The sequence below is a fragment of the Sander vitreus genome, chromosome 2 (genome assembly GCF_031162955.1).
Source record: "Sander vitreus isolate 19-12246 chromosome 2, sanVit1, whole genome shotgun sequence".
Classification (NCBI taxonomy): Eukaryota; Metazoa; Chordata; class Actinopteri; order Perciformes; family Percidae; genus Sander; species Sander vitreus.
Window position 1 is genome coordinate 13,606,904 of NC_135856.1, and position 19,650 is coordinate 13,626,553.

At 40.6% G+C, this 19,650-nt stretch overlaps 2 protein-coding genes across 5 annotated transcripts in view; both read right to left on the reverse strand.

Annotated features, from left to right (window-relative positions):
* Positions 1-861: 861 nt before the first annotated feature.
* spink4 (serine peptidase inhibitor, Kazal type 4) lies at positions 862-2,821 on the reverse strand. The gene is made up of 4 exons (XM_078279164.1): positions 2,715-2,821; positions 2,025-2,056; positions 1,719-1,834; positions 862-1,044 (listed from the first exon to the last, which is right to left on the reverse strand). Exons 1-4 carry the CDS (start codon positions 2,764-2,766, stop codon positions 999-1,001), a joined length of 246 nt encoding a protein of 81 aa, XP_078135290.1. The 5' UTR covers positions 2,767-2,821; the 3' UTR covers positions 862-998.
* A 251-nt stretch (positions 2,822-3,072) lies between these two features.
* Positions 3,073-19,650, reverse strand: part of LOC144536151 (phospholipid-transporting ATPase ABCA1-like) — a 43,239-nt gene continuing 26,661 nt past the window's right edge. For 3 of the 4 annotated variants that reach the window (XM_078279125.1, XM_078279135.1, XM_078279145.1), the window contains exons 13-49: positions 18,506-18,714; positions 18,233-18,409; positions 17,922-18,144; positions 17,420-17,641; positions 17,115-17,319; positions 16,870-16,983; positions 16,166-16,340; positions 15,877-16,008; positions 15,646-15,785; positions 15,397-15,534; positions 14,707-14,936; positions 14,505-14,577; positions 14,170-14,372; positions 13,925-13,976; positions 13,617-13,730; positions 13,234-13,382; positions 12,949-13,073; positions 12,072-12,170; positions 11,716-11,905; positions 11,513-11,607; positions 11,375-11,407; positions 10,964-11,069; positions 10,559-10,633; positions 10,097-10,266; positions 9,801-9,978; positions 9,520-9,635; positions 9,271-9,415; positions 8,970-9,093; positions 8,709-8,838; positions 8,348-8,531; positions 8,027-8,133; positions 7,579-7,720; positions 7,199-7,333; positions 6,963-7,066; positions 6,737-6,829; positions 5,949-6,192; positions 3,073-5,835 (exon numbers count right to left, since the gene is read on the reverse strand). In XM_078279125.1, coding sequence (XP_078135251.1) covers positions 5,692-5,835; positions 5,949-6,192; positions 6,737-6,829; positions 6,963-7,066; positions 7,199-7,333; positions 7,579-7,720; positions 8,027-8,133; positions 8,348-8,531; positions 8,709-8,838; positions 8,970-9,093; positions 9,271-9,415; positions 9,520-9,635; positions 9,801-9,978; positions 10,097-10,266; positions 10,559-10,633; positions 10,964-11,069; positions 11,375-11,407; positions 11,513-11,607; positions 11,716-11,905; positions 12,072-12,170; positions 12,949-13,073; positions 13,234-13,382; positions 13,617-13,730; positions 13,925-13,976; positions 14,170-14,372; positions 14,505-14,577; positions 14,707-14,936; positions 15,397-15,534; positions 15,646-15,785; positions 15,877-16,008; positions 16,166-16,340; positions 16,870-16,983; positions 17,115-17,319; positions 17,420-17,641; positions 17,922-18,144; positions 18,233-18,409; positions 18,506-18,714 — 5,295 coding nt within the window. In that variant the 3' untranslated portion in view covers positions 3,073-5,691. The remainder of the gene's footprint in view (positions 5,836-5,948; positions 6,193-6,736; positions 6,830-6,962; positions 7,067-7,198; positions 7,334-7,578; positions 7,721-8,026; positions 8,134-8,347; positions 8,532-8,708; positions 8,839-8,969; positions 9,094-9,270; positions 9,416-9,519; positions 9,636-9,800; positions 9,979-10,096; positions 10,267-10,558; positions 10,634-10,963; positions 11,070-11,374; positions 11,408-11,512; positions 11,608-11,715; positions 11,906-12,071; positions 12,171-12,948; positions 13,074-13,233; positions 13,383-13,616; positions 13,731-13,924; positions 13,977-14,169; positions 14,373-14,504; positions 14,578-14,706; positions 14,937-15,396; positions 15,535-15,645; positions 15,786-15,876; positions 16,009-16,165; positions 16,341-16,869; positions 16,984-17,114; positions 17,320-17,419; positions 17,642-17,921; positions 18,145-18,232; positions 18,410-18,505; positions 18,715-19,650) is intronic. The other variant, XM_078279153.1, reaches the window with a different exon arrangement.

Sequence of the window (19,650 nt, forward strand, 5' to 3'; positions counted from 1 at the left end):
TGTTTTTTTATGTCCTCTCTCCCAGTGTGTTGCTCTGTGCTAATCTTGCCGTTGCATTTTCTCACACTCTCTCTGTTTGTCTTCATCTCACACACGCACACGCACACACACACACACACACACACACACACACACACACACACACACACACACACACACACACACACACACACACACACACACACATGTTTGTTTCAATATCTTTGTGGGGACACGTCATTGACCTAATGCATTCCCTAGCCCCTTACCCTAACCTTAATCATCACAACTAAATGCCTAACCTTAACCCTTACCCTAACCCTAACCATAACCTAATTCTAACCTAATAACCCTAATCCTAAAACCAAGTCTTAACCCTCAAACAGACCTTTAACCTTGGGGGGTCCAGCATTTTGGGCCCCACAAGGCTGTGCAGGCCCCACAAGTATACTGTATTCCCTGGTTTTTGGACCCCACAAATATAGTAAAACAAGCACACACACACACACACACACACACACACACACACACACACACACACACACACACACACACAAACTTGAACATTTTTGACCAGTGTGTTACCCAGTATAAGGAGTGTAAACATTTGTCTTTCCCACAGATAACCAACCGTTCATTTACCTCCTGCCTTCACTATCAAAGGAATGTTTTTTAGATTGTTACCTAAATCATTTCCTTTATTTTTTTTCCCTTGCCCTCACCTCTATTGCAAAAAAACCCCAAAGCAAAACGTATACTAGTTGCCTTTCCTTGATTTCTTTTATTTCTAGCGTATGTTTTACTCCTTCTATAAACATGATCCAAACTTTGTTGACTGGAGTATGGATTTTATTGACTTAAAAAAAAGAAAATAACAGATGGTTTTTTACTGCTGATATACATTTATTACTCATTGCATTGCCAAACATTTAGGAATTGTAATTTCACAGATCCATGTTGGGTCGATAATCAGATCCTGATTGGTCACCCCATAGCGGTGACATCATCCCCTGCGCAGGTCAGCAGCTTTCCTCTTTGGCAACCAAAATGTCCATCTTGGTTGTTCTGCAAAGAGGATCACAACATGACATGGCTGCGATTCATTCTGTTTTGGTCAGTTGAGATCTAGTTCAACTTCGTATCAATGTCAGTGATCAGAGTGAAAATAAGGCCAGTCAAAAGATTTTTCTGGGAAATCACAATTTATATGAAACTTGTGTCTGAATGTGGGAGTAAATTCCAACATTTAAAAGCCATCACTGAGGATTTTAATAAAGCAAGTTGTGTGTTATACAGTTAAAAGACAAAAGAAGATAAATAGAGACAGAGACAAAGAGCACTTTATAGAGTCACTTCCTGTTGTTAGGCATCTGTGTGAAATTGTTTTGCCAGTTTCTTTTTTCAATCCAATGCAAAATCATCGCTTGACATTTTGTGCTTTTTCAAGATTTGATTATCAGAAAAATGACATATCATTATCTAGTAATGACTAATGGCCATTAGCTCATATCCTGTAAAGACAAAGAGATGAATAAAAGACAAAACTGTAATGCTTCCATTGCGTCATTTAAAATCAGCCGCTCCTGTTAGCCAATCAAGGTTCAGTATTGTGACTGTAGTCCTTACATTCATCCACCACCAGAGGGTGACTCCAGCACTTTATCCTCCATACAGTCGACTTGGATGATATTGAGCTAATGTGTGAATGCCATGAGAGTGGCGCAGCTGTGTGTACTCACTGTCTCTGGGCACACAAGGTACACTCGTTGGCATAGGTGTTTCCATCGCTGCCGCACACGGGAGCGAGGTTCAGAGGGCACGCCACGATCTCCTCGCCAAAGTTAGGACAGGAAGGCTGCCAGGTGAGACACACAGGATCTGGTTTCTGGTGTGACTTCTCTCCTTCCATTACCTCATACGAATGTCTCAGAATACATGTTTATACATAATTCCTTCAATGACACAGTTTATTTATTTATTTTTCATTCTCATTCTCTCTCTTATACACACATACACATAAAACACCTCCTACATGCAGCACACACCTTTCTCAGGAGTCCAGAGTTCTCCCCAGCATCTGTAAAGAAAGCAGATGACTTCTAAAACCACAAATCTATAAATTATTGACTCCATATACCATAAATTCTTGCCTACATGCAAGTACATGAGAATATTGTTAGCATGTAAAACTGACCCAGAGACTCAAATTGCATGAATTTATACTGGGATGAGCAAAGGTCAGTATTCCACCTTTGATACATTGTAATATAGTCCCTGTTATTAATATTTCTAAACAGTTATTGCTAATTGACTATAAATACAGGTAAAGTATATTACTATGTAACATTGACATACAGTGCTCATGATTTTATGTGATATCCCTAAATGTGAGTATATAAAATACTGTACAGTGCCCAGCTAAGCAAGCAAACAAGTATTTTATATTTGTATATTTCTCTCAATTTCATTTTGTTGATATGTTTTTTTTTAAACTTTGAAATCAATGTGCCTTTTTCGTTTGTTGATCAGTGTAAAGAATGCCACATCAAATCCCCTTTGACACAAATTAGTAAGACAATAAAACATCGATACTTCCAATATGGGTGAATACTTTTAACAGGAACTTTGTTCATTCAATGGCAACTAAACAGAAATACCTCAAAAGACATACATGTTAACAACCCTCAAACTAGAATGTAAAAATAGCTATATAAAAAAGTGTTTTTCTTTGTTACCTTCAGCCACACAGATGAGCAGGAGTCCCAGAAAAACAACTCTTCCAATCATGATGTTGGTGGATGAATAACTAACAGGAACTTCTGAGCGTGTCGTCTGTTTTTACTGTCAATATAACTGGGTGTCGGTGTGGGTGGGAACACAGCAGGTGAAAACAGACACTCAAATGCATGCACACTCTAGAAACTTATAGTCATCAGCGCGCCTGCGCGCACGCTCGCACACACACACACACACACACACACACACACATATAACGTATACATTTCTTTTGTTGAGTCACTAACTACAAACTTCCATTTAACAACAAGGTTTTTTGTATCTAGACAAACATGCAAAATAATCAAATCAAGAGAGTTTTTCTTCAAAATGTATGAATTTGTTTATTTATTAATGTAGTAACTATACACAATTCGTAACAGACTCAAACAGCTGTTTAATACTTAAAAATGTAAACAAATAATAATATTGAGCACGAGAAGAAACAATCACCACCGTAATTCTGCCCTGCATGTCTCTCTTTATCTCACTTCTGTCTCTGATTTTCACTCTCAATCGCATCTTCCCTCTCGATTTCAAGTTTCAAACAAAATGTTTTAATGCAGTGGTGTAGCTTCATTTTGTCTGAATTTTACCTGTTTTCCAGTGCAGAGATTTGTTTTTTTAAAGTCTAATTTACAATACCCAAAACCCTACTTCTATGTCTTTGACACAACAGGCTATGAAGTCTATAAAGTGCTGACATTTAGCTGAGGGTTTTGGTGCGTTCCAAGATTTGAGAGAGAACCCGTAATGACAATCTCGCATCAATCTAAACCCTGAATACAATTGTTTTTGGGATATTCTATAAATCATTACAAGCACAACTGTAATTGACGTGGTCCCTGTTTATGTTGTCTGGCTTGTTGACTAGCTCTGGAAAGATAACTGTGTGTGAAGAATCTCAACCTCATGTCTAAAAATTAGAGTTACTGACAGTACGGTTAACTTCAGTGTGGCAGCTTATTAATGTGGACTGACAGAAAGATGAGAATTTGGCAACATGACTAGAAGACAGAAAAACTAAATGAGGTAGCACACATTTGACATAACATGTGCTAATATGTTTCGAGCTGCTAACAATAGATAAAGAAGTGTGAAATCAAAGCACAACTTAAACTTTACAAAACAGTTGCCTCCTCCGTATTATGCTGGTTGATCAAAGATATATATTCAGCTCCATTTGGCACAGATACTGTTTGTTTACTCCACTGATAATGTTTTTTTGACTCAACATCACAAAGTTGCTACTGTACATAACATCCACATCGGTGCTGGCTCAGGTCTAAAACGCTACCATCGTGCCCTCGCAGACAAAGCACACGTTACTGGAAAGGTCACCATCTTTAGATCCAACACAAGCAGAGTAGCTGTGAAACTGTCTTCATCATGCATGAGAGCTACAGTTTTACCTACAGGAACATTTCCACCTAATCGCCAAAAATCCCATTTTGATACAGAACAACAGAATTTTGGATTTGGACTCCACATATACGTATGTGCCAGTAATCCCACAACAATGAAGCACAATTCAGTCGTGTCCAGTTCTTTTACAAGCCGATCTGACGGCATGCTTCGGTACACACACATACACACACAGAAGTGCTGATAATCCCGGTGTGCGGCCCAGTGGAAAGCATGCAGTATATATTTCCAACTTTCAGAAACCAGTCAAATTTCTTCAGCAACCTTCAGCTTTCTCTTGAAGTCAAAACTGTTAAGTTAGTGATGGTCATCTTGCGTCCACTCTGATTAACCTTCAGTTCCTTTAAAGAGAGCAGGGCGACTAAAAACAAGCCAGTACAGCAGACTGCACATCTTGTACAGACATCAAGTAACCACAAGATTTTTTTTGTTTTTGAAAATGAAGGACACAGTTTTTATAAAAACAGTCAAGTTTCATTCACCATCTTCACAAAAAGCCCCCTTTTTTTGTGCTTTGATGCGTGTTGGTATCTGTTTTGTACATTCCTGGGCAGCCTACCTACATTGTTGTTTTTTTAATGGAGTGCTCAGATTTCTTTCTCCACCATGATACAGTATAGGCACTGTGCTAGACAATGTCAAGGGCACAAAGAACATTAAATAAAAAAGACAACTTGGTTATCAATCTCAATTATAATCCAAACAAAGAAAGAAAAACTCCATAGAGGTTAAGTTTGTCTATTAGAATACAATTATCTTAAAAAAATCAATCAAATTAGTAAAAATGAATATGTTACTGGATTGTGACTGAAATCAATTGGATTGTTAATAATGGTTTTACCATCATCTGCATGATAAAACGACTGCACTTGGTAATGAAAAGAGATCGAGAGAGGTTTGACTCTGAATAAAAAAAGTAGTCCGCTCGTCTTATAGCAGTTGGCAGTGATTGATCTGAAATTTTTGTTTAGTTTTTTGCTGTCGTGATTTCACGATACAGAGCAGCACAAACACAGTCCCACTGACTACTGCTAACTACTTTTAGGAACAGGGATTACAAACTAGAGATATTTCCTTCCATCATGCCCGATGCCGTGCCCATTGAGTGAGTAGCAGGGCTACAAGCTTTCCAGTCTAGCACAGCATTATAATCCTGCTGTCGCTTTAAGTCTTTTCTTTCTTTCTGTCCATCTAGTGAAGGAGAAGCACCGGTCTCCAAACCGTCACAGGAATATCTTCTCATCTTAAATATATTCATATATATTTCTTGCATTGATTTGCATTGGGTTTTCATTGTTTCAGTGTCACAATACCTGCAGTCTCTGCCTTTTCAAGAGGCTGTGCGCTGAAATGCAGGTCCACTGAAAAATGATAACAATTAAAAAAGACTAAAAAATAGAAAATAAAAAAATGAACATAGTTTGTCTCCCCTGCAGGTTAGTGGTCCATATTTTCTGGGTTGGGGGAGGGTGGGGGAAGCAAAGCAACTCCCACTGATGGTTTGTTGTAGAATCAGACACAGCTCTCCCTGGTCTTGTTGTCTGTGAGGAAAGTGTTTAGCTGGGAAATGTCCACTACCACAGCGTCCAGTTTGTTCAGATGGGCCTCTTTCAAATGGTCCTCATCACTTTGGTCCTTGGCGAAATTTACAAACACCTGCGGGAAGGGAAACAAGATGAAGGAGAAATTAGCATGAAGGAGAAATTAGACTCAGCCTAAACTAAAGTCACAATCCAGTTATAGTGAGATCCGTGGGTGCACTTCCTTACTTGGTCTAAAGTTGTCTGTGAGACGGAGTAGTCCTCTATGCTGAGGGCCTCCTTGTTCTGTGAGAGCAGGGAGAAGATGCGGGCGAGGGAGGTGAGGGAGGTGGGCAGCTGGTACTGCAGCATGTTGCGGTGTTTCTCCTTCAGTGTGCTGCCAGGCAGCTCCCGCTCGATGAACTCCATCGCCGGCCGAAGGTCTGGGTCTGGGCCAGCCACCCGCAGGATGATGGTGTAGCCATCACCGAACCTGTTAAGAATGCAACAAAGCACATTTCACTCAACTGAACTGTTTAAGTCAGGGTTCTTCAACAGGGGGTCCGGGACACCTAGGGGGTCCTCAGAGTCAATGCAGGGAGGCCTCCAAATATTTGTTAATTTTTTAAAGTTTTTTCAAAATTTAAAAAGTCTTAACATGAATCCAACATATTATTAACAAATATAAATCCCCACTGCTGACTGGCCTATAGTCAAGGTAGTCACTAAGGCCATCCACAGATGTGTGCCACATGTATGTTTAACATTATTTATAAAATCAACCCAACAATTATTAGGCTATTTGAAAAGCTTAGTATTCTATGCAAAAAAAAAAAGGTATGTATAAAGGCTTTAGGCTGCCCTACAAGTTATTGTAGGGCTAATTTAAACTTCATTTTATAAAACATATGTAATAGGGGGTCCCTGCTGCTGGTTCTTGGCTTAAAAAACGTTGAAGACCCCTGGTTTAAGTGACAACCTTTCAGTTCTTATATGTGTGAGCTTTTGTGAAATACTATTCTGGCATGGGTTCCCACCTGTTTTTGAGGTGCTGCACACTGCCCAGACAGCGGAACCTGCCGTTGACCATGATGGCCATTCTGGTGCAAAGTGCTTCACACTCCTCCATGCTGCAAAAACACACAGGAACACACCAGAATGAGGTTAGTCATGTTGAGGTAAATATATAAATCAACAAAAAAAAACAAAAAAACGGTATAGTTCAGTTAATTGAATAGATATAATTCAGACGCCAAGTCTAACCTGTGAGAGGTCAGGACTACAGATCGTCCCTCTTTGATGATGCTCAGGATTGCGTTCCACAGAGCACGACGTGCTTTAGGATCCATGCCTGTGGTTGGTTCATCCTGTAAACAGGAAACAACAAATACTCAGTGCTGCTACAAGGTACTGTTGAAAACACAATCCACTGTCTTCAGGAACTTCTGGGTCACCCAATTCAGAAGTATTTTGTGTATGTTCGAAGATGTTCTACTGACCAGAAAGACTACAGGTGGTCCTCCTATGAGAGCGATGGCAGTGGACAGTTTCCTCATGTTTCCTCCACTGTAGCTGCCCGCTGACTTGTCCACATATTTGACCAAGCCCAGTTTCCGGATGCCCCACTCTGCCACCTAGTGGACAGGATAAGGTTTTCATGAGTGTCAACCATTTTCTTTTTCCACATACATAAAGACTGATAATGATATAGTCCGTTTGTTTATATGTATAGACCAATATCCCAAAATAATGCCTCAGTGGACTACAAAAATAGACAAAACAAGAAGTCTGACTTACATATTAAAATACCAATACAATATATCATAGTAAATACAGTAGGCCCATGTACGTGTGTTCATGTATTTTGTTTGTTGCTGACCTCACAGACTTCCTTCTCAGGCACTCCTCTCAGGATGGCGTAAAACTCGAGGTGCTCTCTGCCGGTCAGCAGGTCGTTGATGGCATCAAACTGAGGACAGTAGCCCATGTTCTGATGCACCTCATGTATCTCTGTAGTTACACTGGAGTGCGATAAACATATAAAGAAGAGTATAATTAATTTGTATAGAAAGCAAAAAAAACATTACATATTTTAAACAAAATGTTGCCTTGTATCAAATCTTTTCTCACAATAGAAAGAAAGCTGATTTAATTCACAGTGTAAATCAGATTGTTTCATAGAGTTTCGTTTAATTAGATCATTGATGCTAAGAATATATTATTGTGACTACTACTTCTTGCCAGTTAGGCAGGCTAAATAAACTAGAGGAATAATAGAAAGATTGGATGTATTGTACATGTATGTTTTGAGGTATGATGTGTCTTACCTCTTGCCAGCCAGGAAGGCCTCTCCACTGGTGACCAGAGAGTCTCCCGTCAGCATTTTAAAGGTGCTGGTTTTCCCTGCGCCATTCACTCCCAGCAAACCAAAGCACTGCAGGAAAAGTGGGACAATGTCAACATCGGGACACAGTGTGTTTATTTTTCACAGGAATACTATAGAGAGTCTTATCTTTATCTTGCACATTTGTTGTATTGGCTGATCATGCTGTATCATCCTCTTACAAAAATAATTTTCACAAACTGTTTATCTGTAGGCTACTGAAGAAAGCTTAGAATAATGTATGTATATCTTGTCTGTATCGTACCTCTCCAGGGGGGATGCCAACACACAGCCGGTCCACTGCTGGCTTTTGTTTCCTCTTGTAAATCTTAGTGAGCTGTCTGAGCTCCAGGATGTCTGACTGTCCTCCTCCGCTCAGGATCCTCTGTCGCTCTCTGGCCACATCCTCATCTTCTTCCCCAATCGGCTTCAGATGACTGGTGGATGACCTGGGAGGGCCACAGGCAACACAGGGAGGAGAGGTCACATTCAGTCCTTCACCCAGAAGGGAATTCAAATCGTTGTGTAGTCTTAGTTATGGATACAGTGTTATAAGGGAAACTCTGGAGGGGTGTTTAGTGAGTTACATTCTGACAGATCACATGTGTATTGAAGGTTTCACCCACCTGGCCTTGAAGAAGAAGTGGTACTGAATAAGGACGGTGATGCCGAAAAAGATTACGCCCTCTATGGCCATTGCAAACAGGTTCTTTCCCACCATGTCCCAGGCCAGAGGGGAGCGGAATCGGTTTTCCCCTGCAGAGAGCCAACCAGAACCAGAGAACATTTAAAGACCTTTAGAAAATGTACATTTACTTCCCTTGCCAAAAACAAATAAGGATACATTTGGTATTCGGTAGTTTGTAAAAGAGGTCTGCTGCAATTACCAAATCTCTCCAGAGCGTCGGCCATTGCCTGATTCTTCACCATGTCGATCAGTCCTCTTCCCAGACAGAAGTGAGGGAAGATGAGGAACACGTTCTTCAGGATGTCGTTAATGCCACCGACTTCCTTAAATAGGAATCAAGTAAATATATAACAGTTAATATTCAATCGTGAGCGGTAAAGCATCCAATCTCTTCTTAGTTTGCATTCAAAAACCTCTCTTTCTTTTTTTGAATCAACAATCAATCACCCTACTGCTACTCTTAACTATCTGAATCAATATGGCTTGGAGACATTATTTACATTGCTTCCAAACAGCTCCAGGACAAATGTGGAGACGCTGCCGTTGATTCCTATCAGGATGTTGACGCTGGTCAAAACCACGTAGGCCGTGCTGGGGATCTTAAAGAAGAACGAGGCTGGGTACATCAGAGGGGTGATCGACCATCTGGAAAAGAGATACAAAGATCATTTTAGATGAGGGGAGGTTAGACAATTAGAAAAAATAAAGAAAAGTAGTGCCAAAACAACTTGAGTGTGTGTCAAATTTACCCGTAGAGCAGCAGCAGCAGCGCCAGCACAGGCAGATTGGTGGAAGAGACGTAGGCGTCTTGTTGGAAACAAATGAAGATAATGATGACCAGCGTGGCTGGGACGATGTAGTTGCACTGTGAGAAAAGAAGAGGGTTAAAAAAAAGGGCTTCAGTTAATTTGATCATGAATATAACTGCATTATGTTCTTATTTTTATTTGGACTTTGCTCTCGTGATATTTAATATAGTTTGGAGAGGAGCCAATGGGGCCAAGGGTCCAGCTCGACTGAAATATCTTACCATATCCCAGACAAAGTTGGCCAGCCAATAGAGCAAAGGCTGCACTCCGCTGATGAACTGCAAGTGTTTAGCCTTGTTCACTCTCTCCTGGATGAGGAAAACAACAAAACTGGCAGGGACAAAGGACATGGCGAAGATCACGCAGATGGAAACCAGCACATCTACTGACGTCGTCATCCTGAGAGAGGGAGAACAAAGTGACAGAAGAAGTGAGAATGACAAGCGATGTGTCTTAGAAGATCAAAGAGATGTTCACTAATTTTTAAGTGTACCCCCGTATTAACAGTAATACTCACAATGCGACCTGTGACAGCTGCTCCTTGGTGAGGTTGAGCGGATGATTGGAGGCAGTAATGCCAAACTTTGTAGGGTCTTGGCCAGCTTGCAGACTTGCACGCAAGATGCCATTGTTCAAGACATTGAGAAAAGAACCGATGCTGTGCCAGCCCTTGTTGTTGAACCAGATCTGGAAATAGAGAGAAAGACAAATGAAACAAATGAAGAGTATACACAGTATATGTAATTCATGAATAGAATAAAAAAAACAAAGGGGCAAGAAGTTTATCAGCAGTGTGGAGTTAAAGCTGTGCATCTTATAAACTGCCACAAAGCAGAAATTAATTAGTATGCAATCAAACCCCACAATATGAATAGAGTGAATGAGGAAGAATTTGGTGAGGGAAGCTTGACGGAAACCTACAGAGCCACGTGTTGTTATATAACCACTGGTGTGTGTGTGTGTGTGTGTGTGTGCTAACCTTGACGTTATTCTCAGTGTCCAATCCTTGGATAAAATTGGAGAGACTGTGAAAGAAACGATCCGCTGCAGTTCCCTGGAGGGTGGGAGAGGCAGAGAGAGAGAAAGAGAGAGAGAAAGAGAGAGAGAAAGAGAGAGAGAAAGAGGGTGGGAGAAGGAGAACGTCTTCTTTAGCACATGGGTAACCTGAAACTGTTCAAACCGGCAGTAATACAAGTCTATCCAGTCTAGCTCCACTACAGCTGTAATTATTAATTATGGAATGTGGAAATGAGTTGCTGTATACAGCAGTTAGTGTCTTGCCCTGACTAACTGAACCCACAGTAGTAAAATTTACCACAATAGTGTTTTTTTGCGCATTAGTTTAGTGCAGTTTGTAAAACAATACTGTAAGGAAATAGCTTACTCTCTCAAGATGGAAACGTCTCCTCAGTTGAATGATCGCATCATCAATTTCATCTGTGTGGGACATAAGTTGAGAACTCCTGGCGCCCAACGAGAAGCCACCGTATCTGTTTAGAGCACAATCATTTTAGGCCAGGCAGCTTTATTTGTATAGCACATTTCAGCAACAATTCAAAGTGATTTACATAAAACATTAAAGAGCAGTTAAAAACATCTGTTAAAGAGAATATAATCACAGCTCAAATAGAATAAGACGGGTATGAAATACAAGAGTACAAGTTACAGTGCAGTGTAACAAATGAACAGCATGGATTTTTTTTTTTTTATATCAGTGAAGGACACAGCGGAGAGGCACTCAGGTCAATATTATATCGACAAATAAGGTCAAGATGGATCATGTCTGATTATGTACCTGAACTCGTTGACCAAAATCTTGTTCCTCAGACTGAAAGAGAAAAAGAAAACATGACTCAAAGTCAGTAAAAGATAACAATGAAGCAAGAATTAGAACTAATTTAAGTGTGTCACACAAATGTAAGGCGAGTGTTACCTCTTGCCAATGATCTGAGCGTAGGTTTTAACAAGATAGTCTGAGATGTTTCTGTTAGTCAAATTCTGAAGAGTGTCTTGGTCACTGATCTTCATCTACACAGACAAAACATTGAATTAGCGTTATTTTGTGCGCATATTTGGTCTTTACCTTCGTAATTTTGGATTGATTAACACTTTAGTTTTGACTTTCTAATTTCTAACCTGTGGTGGTTGAAGTCCCCCAGCGCCAGCAGGACACTCCGGAAGCATCCTCTTGCGTCCTCCACAGCTGCACTCACACATGGGAGAGGGATTCTCCATGGACCAGTTGCCTTTGTCGAACATGTCCTTCACACTTTGAGAGACTTCCGGGACCGACCACTCATCTTCAACTGCTGTGCAGGGAGTGTCCCTGGAGCACAGAAATAGACACGTTTTTATTTAACTCCAAATCTCCATTTTATGTGCATGTGCAGACTACCGTATTTGTGTTTTTACTAAAACTGCATGCAGAGCTACTGTAGATCTACAGTTTTTATATTGCTGAATGTATGTTCACTTTTCTTCTCAAAACTCACTGTATGGGTTGTCCTTTCATGCAGTGTGTTCCAAATCCTGGGTTTTTTGTCAGAGCTCCCAGTAGTTTGTTGATGTGAGGGTCCTCAGGCATGTCATTACTACAAAGACAGAAAACCCATTGCCTTTAATATTACATAGCATTTATTAACTGTCCGGAAGTGGAAATACACAAAGTAAGTAAGTAAGGAAGTCAATTTTATTTATACAGCGCTTTTCACAGACAAGGTCACAAAGTGCTTTACAATGTGCGTAGACAATAAAAACATGGCAAAAATAGTCAATAGAATAAAATACAAATACAACAGAAACAATTATCAAATAAATAAAAGACATGCCTGAACAAGTGAGTCTTCACTTGTCCCTTAAAACCAAGTCCACATTCTCAGCAAACCTAATGCTGGTAGGTAGTGCATTCCAGAGTCTGGGTGCCATAGCCTCAAAAGCTCTATCCCCACGTCTTCAGACGAGTGCGTCATCATCACAAGCAAATGATGTTTAACGATCAGTTCGAATGAATTATGACGCACAGCAGCTATCATTGTGTTAAGACTGAAGACAGGTTCAAACATCGGGACGTGTCTACTAATAATAGACATTTAAAATAGCTTTATCATCAATTTATGACATCACAACTCTTTGAAACCTGTATTTTGAGTTTCACAATTACTTCACAATAGTTGTGGATAAAATAAATGTCCTTACAACTGTGTTCAGCGCAGATTTATTTAGAAAATGTCCTTTTTTTTTTTCTTTTGAAAGAGATTGCTTTGATTAAGGTGAATTGAGGATTAAAAAGTGCTTTGACGGAAAAATAGAGCTATATTTATGACAAGGAGAGAAAGGCAATTTTTCCAGACGTAAAGAACGATATCTCACCTGATGAAGGTAAACTGTTCTCCATACATGCTGTGATCCAGAACCAGACTTGGGTACTTTCCAAACGGAGGGACAATCAGACTGAACACCAGGGCAATACACACAAACACAGCCGGAAGAACAATCTGAAAAATAACAATATGACGATTTATTATAACAAACACGCATGAAAACTGACTCAGAACTATTGCTTCATTCTAAGGCATGGTTGATGCAACGGAGAAAGATCTACATTGACTACCTGTATATTTACAGTACGTGAATATGAAAATAGCATCATTGTACCTGAGCAAAGAAGCCTTTCCTGGAGCGCCGAGCGTAGAGGAACCGTTTCCAGAGTAGCGCAACAAACTGCTGTCTCTTCAGACTCCAGCCTTTGACCTGGTATGAGCCTTTGCCATCTGTTCCACTGAGCCAGTCGGTCTCACGGGATTCTGGACACAGACAACCCGATACACATGAGCAAACTTGTCTGTTTCCTGATATAGTAATATTCCTAATAAGTTGTTAGTAAGAACGTTGCAACATAAATGTAGTTCTTTAAACAAGGAGAAACTTTTTTTTCTATGTGGCGATATACAACTTGGTGCAAAGACAACAAAGAGCAAAAGCAATGATAGAACAAAACTATCTATCATTGCACTGCATGCTGGGTAGTGCAGTTCTACCTGGGTCACCTTCAGAGTCGTTGAAATCAAAGTCGTCCTCAGTGAAGGGCTTCAGACAACTCTGGTGGTCTCCAAATGCATGATGGCGACGAATCCTGGTCGGCACGACTCCATCTGCAGCCACACGAGGGTCAACATGGTCATTTAAACTATTTGAAGTTCAAGTCTTCTGTTTTTTGTTTAAAGATCATTCCTGCAATTTTCCAATAACCTAAAAGCAAGTACTGATTTTACTAATATATGTCCAGAACATGGCCGTGTTAGGTGTGGAAATGCAGTGAATCTTCAAAATGCATCATGAATCTCACCTGATAGCTCAACAGCATCCACTCCACTGTCCTCAGCCACTTTCAAGAAAATCTGCAGAGTTGGAAGACACGCGATTAAAACATTGACAGAAGCATGTAAACAATAAATTAAACAGAACATTTAAAAAAAAGCCATCCACACAAAGTATGTTTTACATGAGTCGTATTCTATTTTTTATAGTGTTTACTATAAAAGGCCAACTAAGATGAGACAAAAAGGTGTGTAAACTCTTTCTGCTCCTTACCTCCTCCAGGGTAGTATCAGATATTCCATAGCTAGATATTCCCAGGTCTGTGAGTCGGTCATCTAGCTCGTGGAAGAGCTCTACAAAGGCTCCATCTTTAGCTGACTGGTAGGGCAAGACATAGGTGATTTCGTGGCCAAGGTCCTCAACCAGGCGAGCTTCATGGACGTGCTTGAATATCAAGTTGGAGATGAGGGACACATCTGTAGGGAAGAAATCGGTAGAAAGAGGTTGGTGAGAGGGAATGATAAAACATGAACATCTTATATGCCTTGCAAAGTTAATTTCAAAGGAATAGATGTGTCACCCTTTAAAATAGCCTATTCAGTTCTTACCAATAGTGGTGGTTTCACTCTCTGGTTCACTACCAAGACCGGCATCTGAACTGCTCTCTGATACAGTGTCCTCCTGAACCGAAGACAAAGAGGGTAAACAGTTAAGTTTTTTTTTTTTTTAAATCTCTTTAACAACACTGGAAGTGAGACTACATATCTTGTATCTGTTAAGAACACATGTTCTCTGTAACATCTCTCTTACCTTCCCGGCCTTCTTGCTGTAGGAGACGGTGCTGGCAGAATTCCTGCAGGACTGAAGTGTCAAGTCGTAGTCTCTTTTGACCAGGGTCAGGTAGTAGCCCGTGCCCAGATGGGTCTTCAGGAAAAGCGAGGAGCCTACGCAGCACAGCTTGCCGTGGGAAATGATGGCGATGCGGTCACCCAGGATGTCAGCCTCGTCCATGTGATGAGTGGAAAGGATGATGGTGCGGCCTGACACAGGAACAGAGGGACAAACACATTAAGCTTACAAACTACAGAATTACATATAAAGTCATAGAACATTTTATTTTAATCTAATCTTTATTTGACAGGGACAGTGCATATTAATAAACATGTCTGTAAATATGCCAGAATTAGTTTTCATCTGCAGTCCCTGGTCAGATGTTACAATAGGCTCCCTAAAAAGCAATGATAGGCATCCTAACATGAGCACAACATTAAAAATACAAATATAAATACATGTGCACTAGATAAAATCACATTACATTATTGTCTTGTATACAACAACTAAAATCACATTTTAGTGTAGTTTAAAAAAAACATCAACATAATTAGATAAATCTATAGCCTATATAAACCAGACATACAAAATGAATATAAAAAATATGAATATTAATTATTTAAAAAGACTACTGTTACTGACTAAGCACCAACAATCAGTTGTGTTTACCTGGTCTGTATTTAAGCAGCAGGTCCCAGATGCCCCTGCGTGCGTATGGATCGACCCCAGCAGTAGGTTCATCCAGGATCACAACCTTGGAGCCCCCAACGAAAGCCAGGGCCACTGACAGCTTCCTCTGCATCCCTCCTACAAAGACGACATGAAGAAAAAGTCAGTATGACTAATGTAAAACATGTCTGATATTACTTGTGAATAGACTAAAAGATAATAAAAAAAAACAAAATTTAAATAACTGACCAGACAGCGTGCTGGTGAGAGACTTTCGTTTGTGAGGCAGTCCGACATCGTTCAAAATTTGCTCCGTCTCAGCCTTCACCTTCTCTTCCGGGAGCCCCTTCAGACGGGCGTAGAACCAGATGTGTTCCTCCACCGTCAGCCTGGATCACAGCAAACCAAGAAATCACACAATTACCAAAACACAAGAGGGCAAGTGTGCAAAGAATTCCCTTCTTGATGCCGAATACGTACATGCTGAAAAGTACGTTGTGCTGGGGACAGACGCCCAGATTCTGCCGGACAGCGCTTAGTTCACTGCGGATGTCCTTGCCGTGGATATAGGCTGTGCCAGATGTGGGTGGAAACAATCCTGTCAGTATTGACCTATCAGAAAGCAGGTAAGAACACAACAGTCACCATCAATTGCCATCTCAACTGAGTAGATTTAAAAGAAAAATCTTTTAACTAGTTTCAGATGCTCAGATCGGTTAAATTTAGGATTATTGTAGAATCCCTGCAGATAACATGTGTATCATCTTACATAGTTGTGGTCTTGCCAGCTCCATTGTGACCGAGGAAGGAGGTTATCTGTCCCTTATAGAACCTCAGGGACAGTCCGTCTACAGCCAGCTTTTTTCCATGGCTGTAGACCTTCACCAGATTCTCGATGTAAACACCGGGCTCGATGTGGCTCGGCTCCTCCTCAATACACACAGCTGAGGACAAGGACAAAAGCATTTTAGCAATAACATAAACAGAGGTTTGAAAAGATACATAGAGGTAGGGCTCATCCATCTGCACTTAAAAGACTTCTTTTGAGAAAATATTTCGCTAAAGCGACAAGTCTGAAATATTGAACCTCATCTCTAGCTACCTGAATGAGGGACATTCTGCAGTTATTTATAATGTTCTCTGGGCCTCAGTCGGCCACAGCTGCAAAATCGGAGTGCTTTGTTGAGATTCATTTAGTTTCTTTTCCATTTGAATGAAGTTTGCTTCATGATGAGTAAACAGGGTGATTATTCTAGTTTTGCTTCGTGAAAGAGACAAGAGAACTTGCATTCTTAGTCAATATAGCACACACTCGGGATGTGTTTTCTCAGTGGATTACATATACCATTAGTACTGACTGGACATCTAAATTAAAGTTTGCAAATTTTCCCTTAATGGTTTATTAACTGAAAATTCCTCCCTAAACAAACTATAAAAAAAATAAATAGTGATAATAACGATAATGATTTGTACCTTCAGCGTTGCCCTTCTTTGACAGAGGGGTAGAGATGTTGTTATTCTCTTTCTCTCCACACCAGTATGACTTAGTGAAAGGGAAATACCAAGGCCTGGGGATCCCATACTGACCTGGAAAAGAGTGAATCGTTTTGTTATTACTACTGTCCGCCAAAACAACCCTAACTATTCTAATGTACATCATTGATTTAGCACTTTACGGGGAAAAAATACTACAATTGTAAACCATATCCATGACTCACCAGGGAACACATTTTCGATGTACCAGGTCATTATTCCGTAGAGCACAGCGTCAAACAGCATGAGGCTGATAGAGGTGGTCAGGTTGTAACTGTCTTCCTCCAGAGGGCTGGCCAGCAGGTTCGACCACTGGATACCCACTCCTTGCTCCTCAAACAGGGCAAAGTACTCACAGCCAAAACCAAAAGCCACCGGAGACAGCAGACTCTGTGAGAAGAATAGAAAAGCCAGAGTTTAGCTCTCAAAACAAAATATTGAGTATTCATGTCTGTATTCAAATGTGTATTATTCAATTTCTTCTACACACCACTATAAGTTTTGCTCCAAAGCCAACATAGTCTTGCCAGGCGACACACAGCACGTAGGGCAGATAGAGCGTGAAGTATATAATGCCACCGCAGGCGGCTGCCAAGTTAGCACGAGAGAACAGGGTACTGATGAGGAAACACTGCATGATGGTAACAATGCCGAAGGATCCAAGGAAAAGAAACACCACGCCTGAGTCACTGTATGGCAGGAGGCTTCCCATCTAAGTGTAGAAAGGGGGAAAAAAGTGATAGAAAATGAAATAGTTTCCTGGTTACAACAGTATTATATAACTTGTTTTCCACAATTTGATGACATTTCTAGACAATGAAGTCCTTGTGATCATGGAAAAACAGAGTGACTATCAAGTTAAATGTTGAGTATAAACATGATGAATGTGAGTATGTTCACTTGTTTTCTATAATTTGCTGACATTCCTACATGATGACAACATGTATTTAATGCATGCGTGCGTGCGTGCGTGCGTGCGTGGCAACACCAACCTTCAACAACATCACCAACAAGCCGGCGCTGATCAGGAGCGGGATTAGACTGCTGATGAACCAGCTGAGCCACAGGGTGCCGTTGTTCAGTCCCATGATCCTCATGGTCTCTCTGAGTCGGGCCTCCTTCTCGTACACCACGCCCTTGATGATGATGGCTACTGAGTACATCCATGCCAGGGTCATGAAGAGAGGCATTGACCGACTCATCACCCGCAGGAAACTGAAAAAAGTGAAAAAATTGGTTACACACATTTTAGACTAACTGTACAGTTAAACAGGCAAAAAGTGTTATTACTTTGGTCACTTACATGTCATCAACATAGCAGGGGTAGGGCATCTGCTGAATGTAGATGCCTGTCTTCTCTTTGGTGCCAGTGATGGCTCTGATGATTCCACGCTCAATGATGTCCTGCAGGTAAGAAAATCCGCCCCAGACGTACCGAAGGTCCTCAAAGGGGTCTGCCCTGGGACCGGGGTCCCAATAGCTGCAAAGCAAGACGAAAATCAGTAAAGCTCATAAAAAACATAGGAATATGCAAAGGGTTCTGTAATTAAATAACAGTTGGGGCGCAGCTTCTTACCCATCTTTAATCTTGTTTGTCCTTTCCACATTATCAATGTCCATGCGGATCTTGTAGTTTACGTTGGGAGGCAAGTCTGCACTGTTGCTATGGGTGATGTCAGGAAACACGATTCCAGCCCAGAACTTCTGGTTGTTCAGAAGACCCATGGACTTGTTGACCAGCCTCTCCTCGTTAGCTACTGGCTCCAGCTTGTCGAGGTTCACACACTGAAAAGGAAAAGAGAGGGGTTATGACATATTTTACTATGACAGTTTGACTAGAAATGAAGATGCATTTGCATGAGGTGTTTTTTGGGTCTAAATGGCGTATGAAGGTCTGTGTCACCTAGTTAAAGAAGGATGGAACAAGAAAACATGCCTGAAATTACAACTTTGCAGAAGTAAAACAGTCTCACGATTTATCTCTAACAGCTGAATGTCCTATTTGCAAGTTGTTCTAATAAAGAGCATCTCCTAAGTACGTAAAATGTTAATGTAAAATTGTCTTAATGGTAAGCTTCTGATTATAATAATTAGAACCCTACCAGGGTGTCAGACTTTTCACAGCTCCAAACAAACTAATCCACAAAAATCATAAAAATTCCTGCTTACAAAATGACATGCTTTCCTCACAAACGCCACTAACAAGTTGATAATTATAATGAACTCTATACCCTATTACTCAAACTCATGTGCCTCAGTTGGACATTGAGTAACCACACCAGAGTTCTTTAGCTGATTTGTTGAGACCTCCTACAGATTAGCCTCTCACATAGCTGGCATAAGCTGATTTATACCTCGTTGCCTCATACTGTGTGAGAAGTCAATGAATTCAGAAATGCTATAAATACAGTGTGAGCACCCCTAATACTGCAAGTATTACAGACATTTATGTTCGTGTAAGGCCTTGACATAGTTGTTGGTGCAAGGAATGTCAGTTTACACACATGATATGATCTCCTCTAAGGTTGAGACACAGTCAGTGAGTTGTTTGCAGTGTTGCTAGTTAAATAATATGTGATACCTAATTTACCATAAGTTTAAAATTCCCTCTTTTTTAAATTAGTATTGTGTTTATGCATTTTATTGCATTATCCACATTCGTAAGAGGGGGGAGGAGACTAAGGGGAGTCTAAGGGCATGAGGTGGATTTAAACCCACAAC

What these genes read in the sequence shown, in the direction of transcription:
- spink4 (XM_078279164.1), bottom strand. Translation starts at nt 2,766, where the DNA reads ATGATTGGAAGAGTTGTTTTTCTGGGACTCCTGCTCATCTGTGTGGCT. An exon ending in GCTCATCTGTGTGGCTGAAG is followed by an intron (nt 2,057 to 2,714) that starts GTAACAAAGAAA and finishes CTTTCTTTACAG; the next exon opens with ATGCTGGGGAGAACTCTGGA. An exon ending in ACCTTGTGTGCCCAGAGACA is followed by an intron (nt 1,045 to 1,718) that starts GTGAGTACACAC and finishes TCCTCTTTGCAG; the next exon opens with AACAACCAAGATGGACATTT.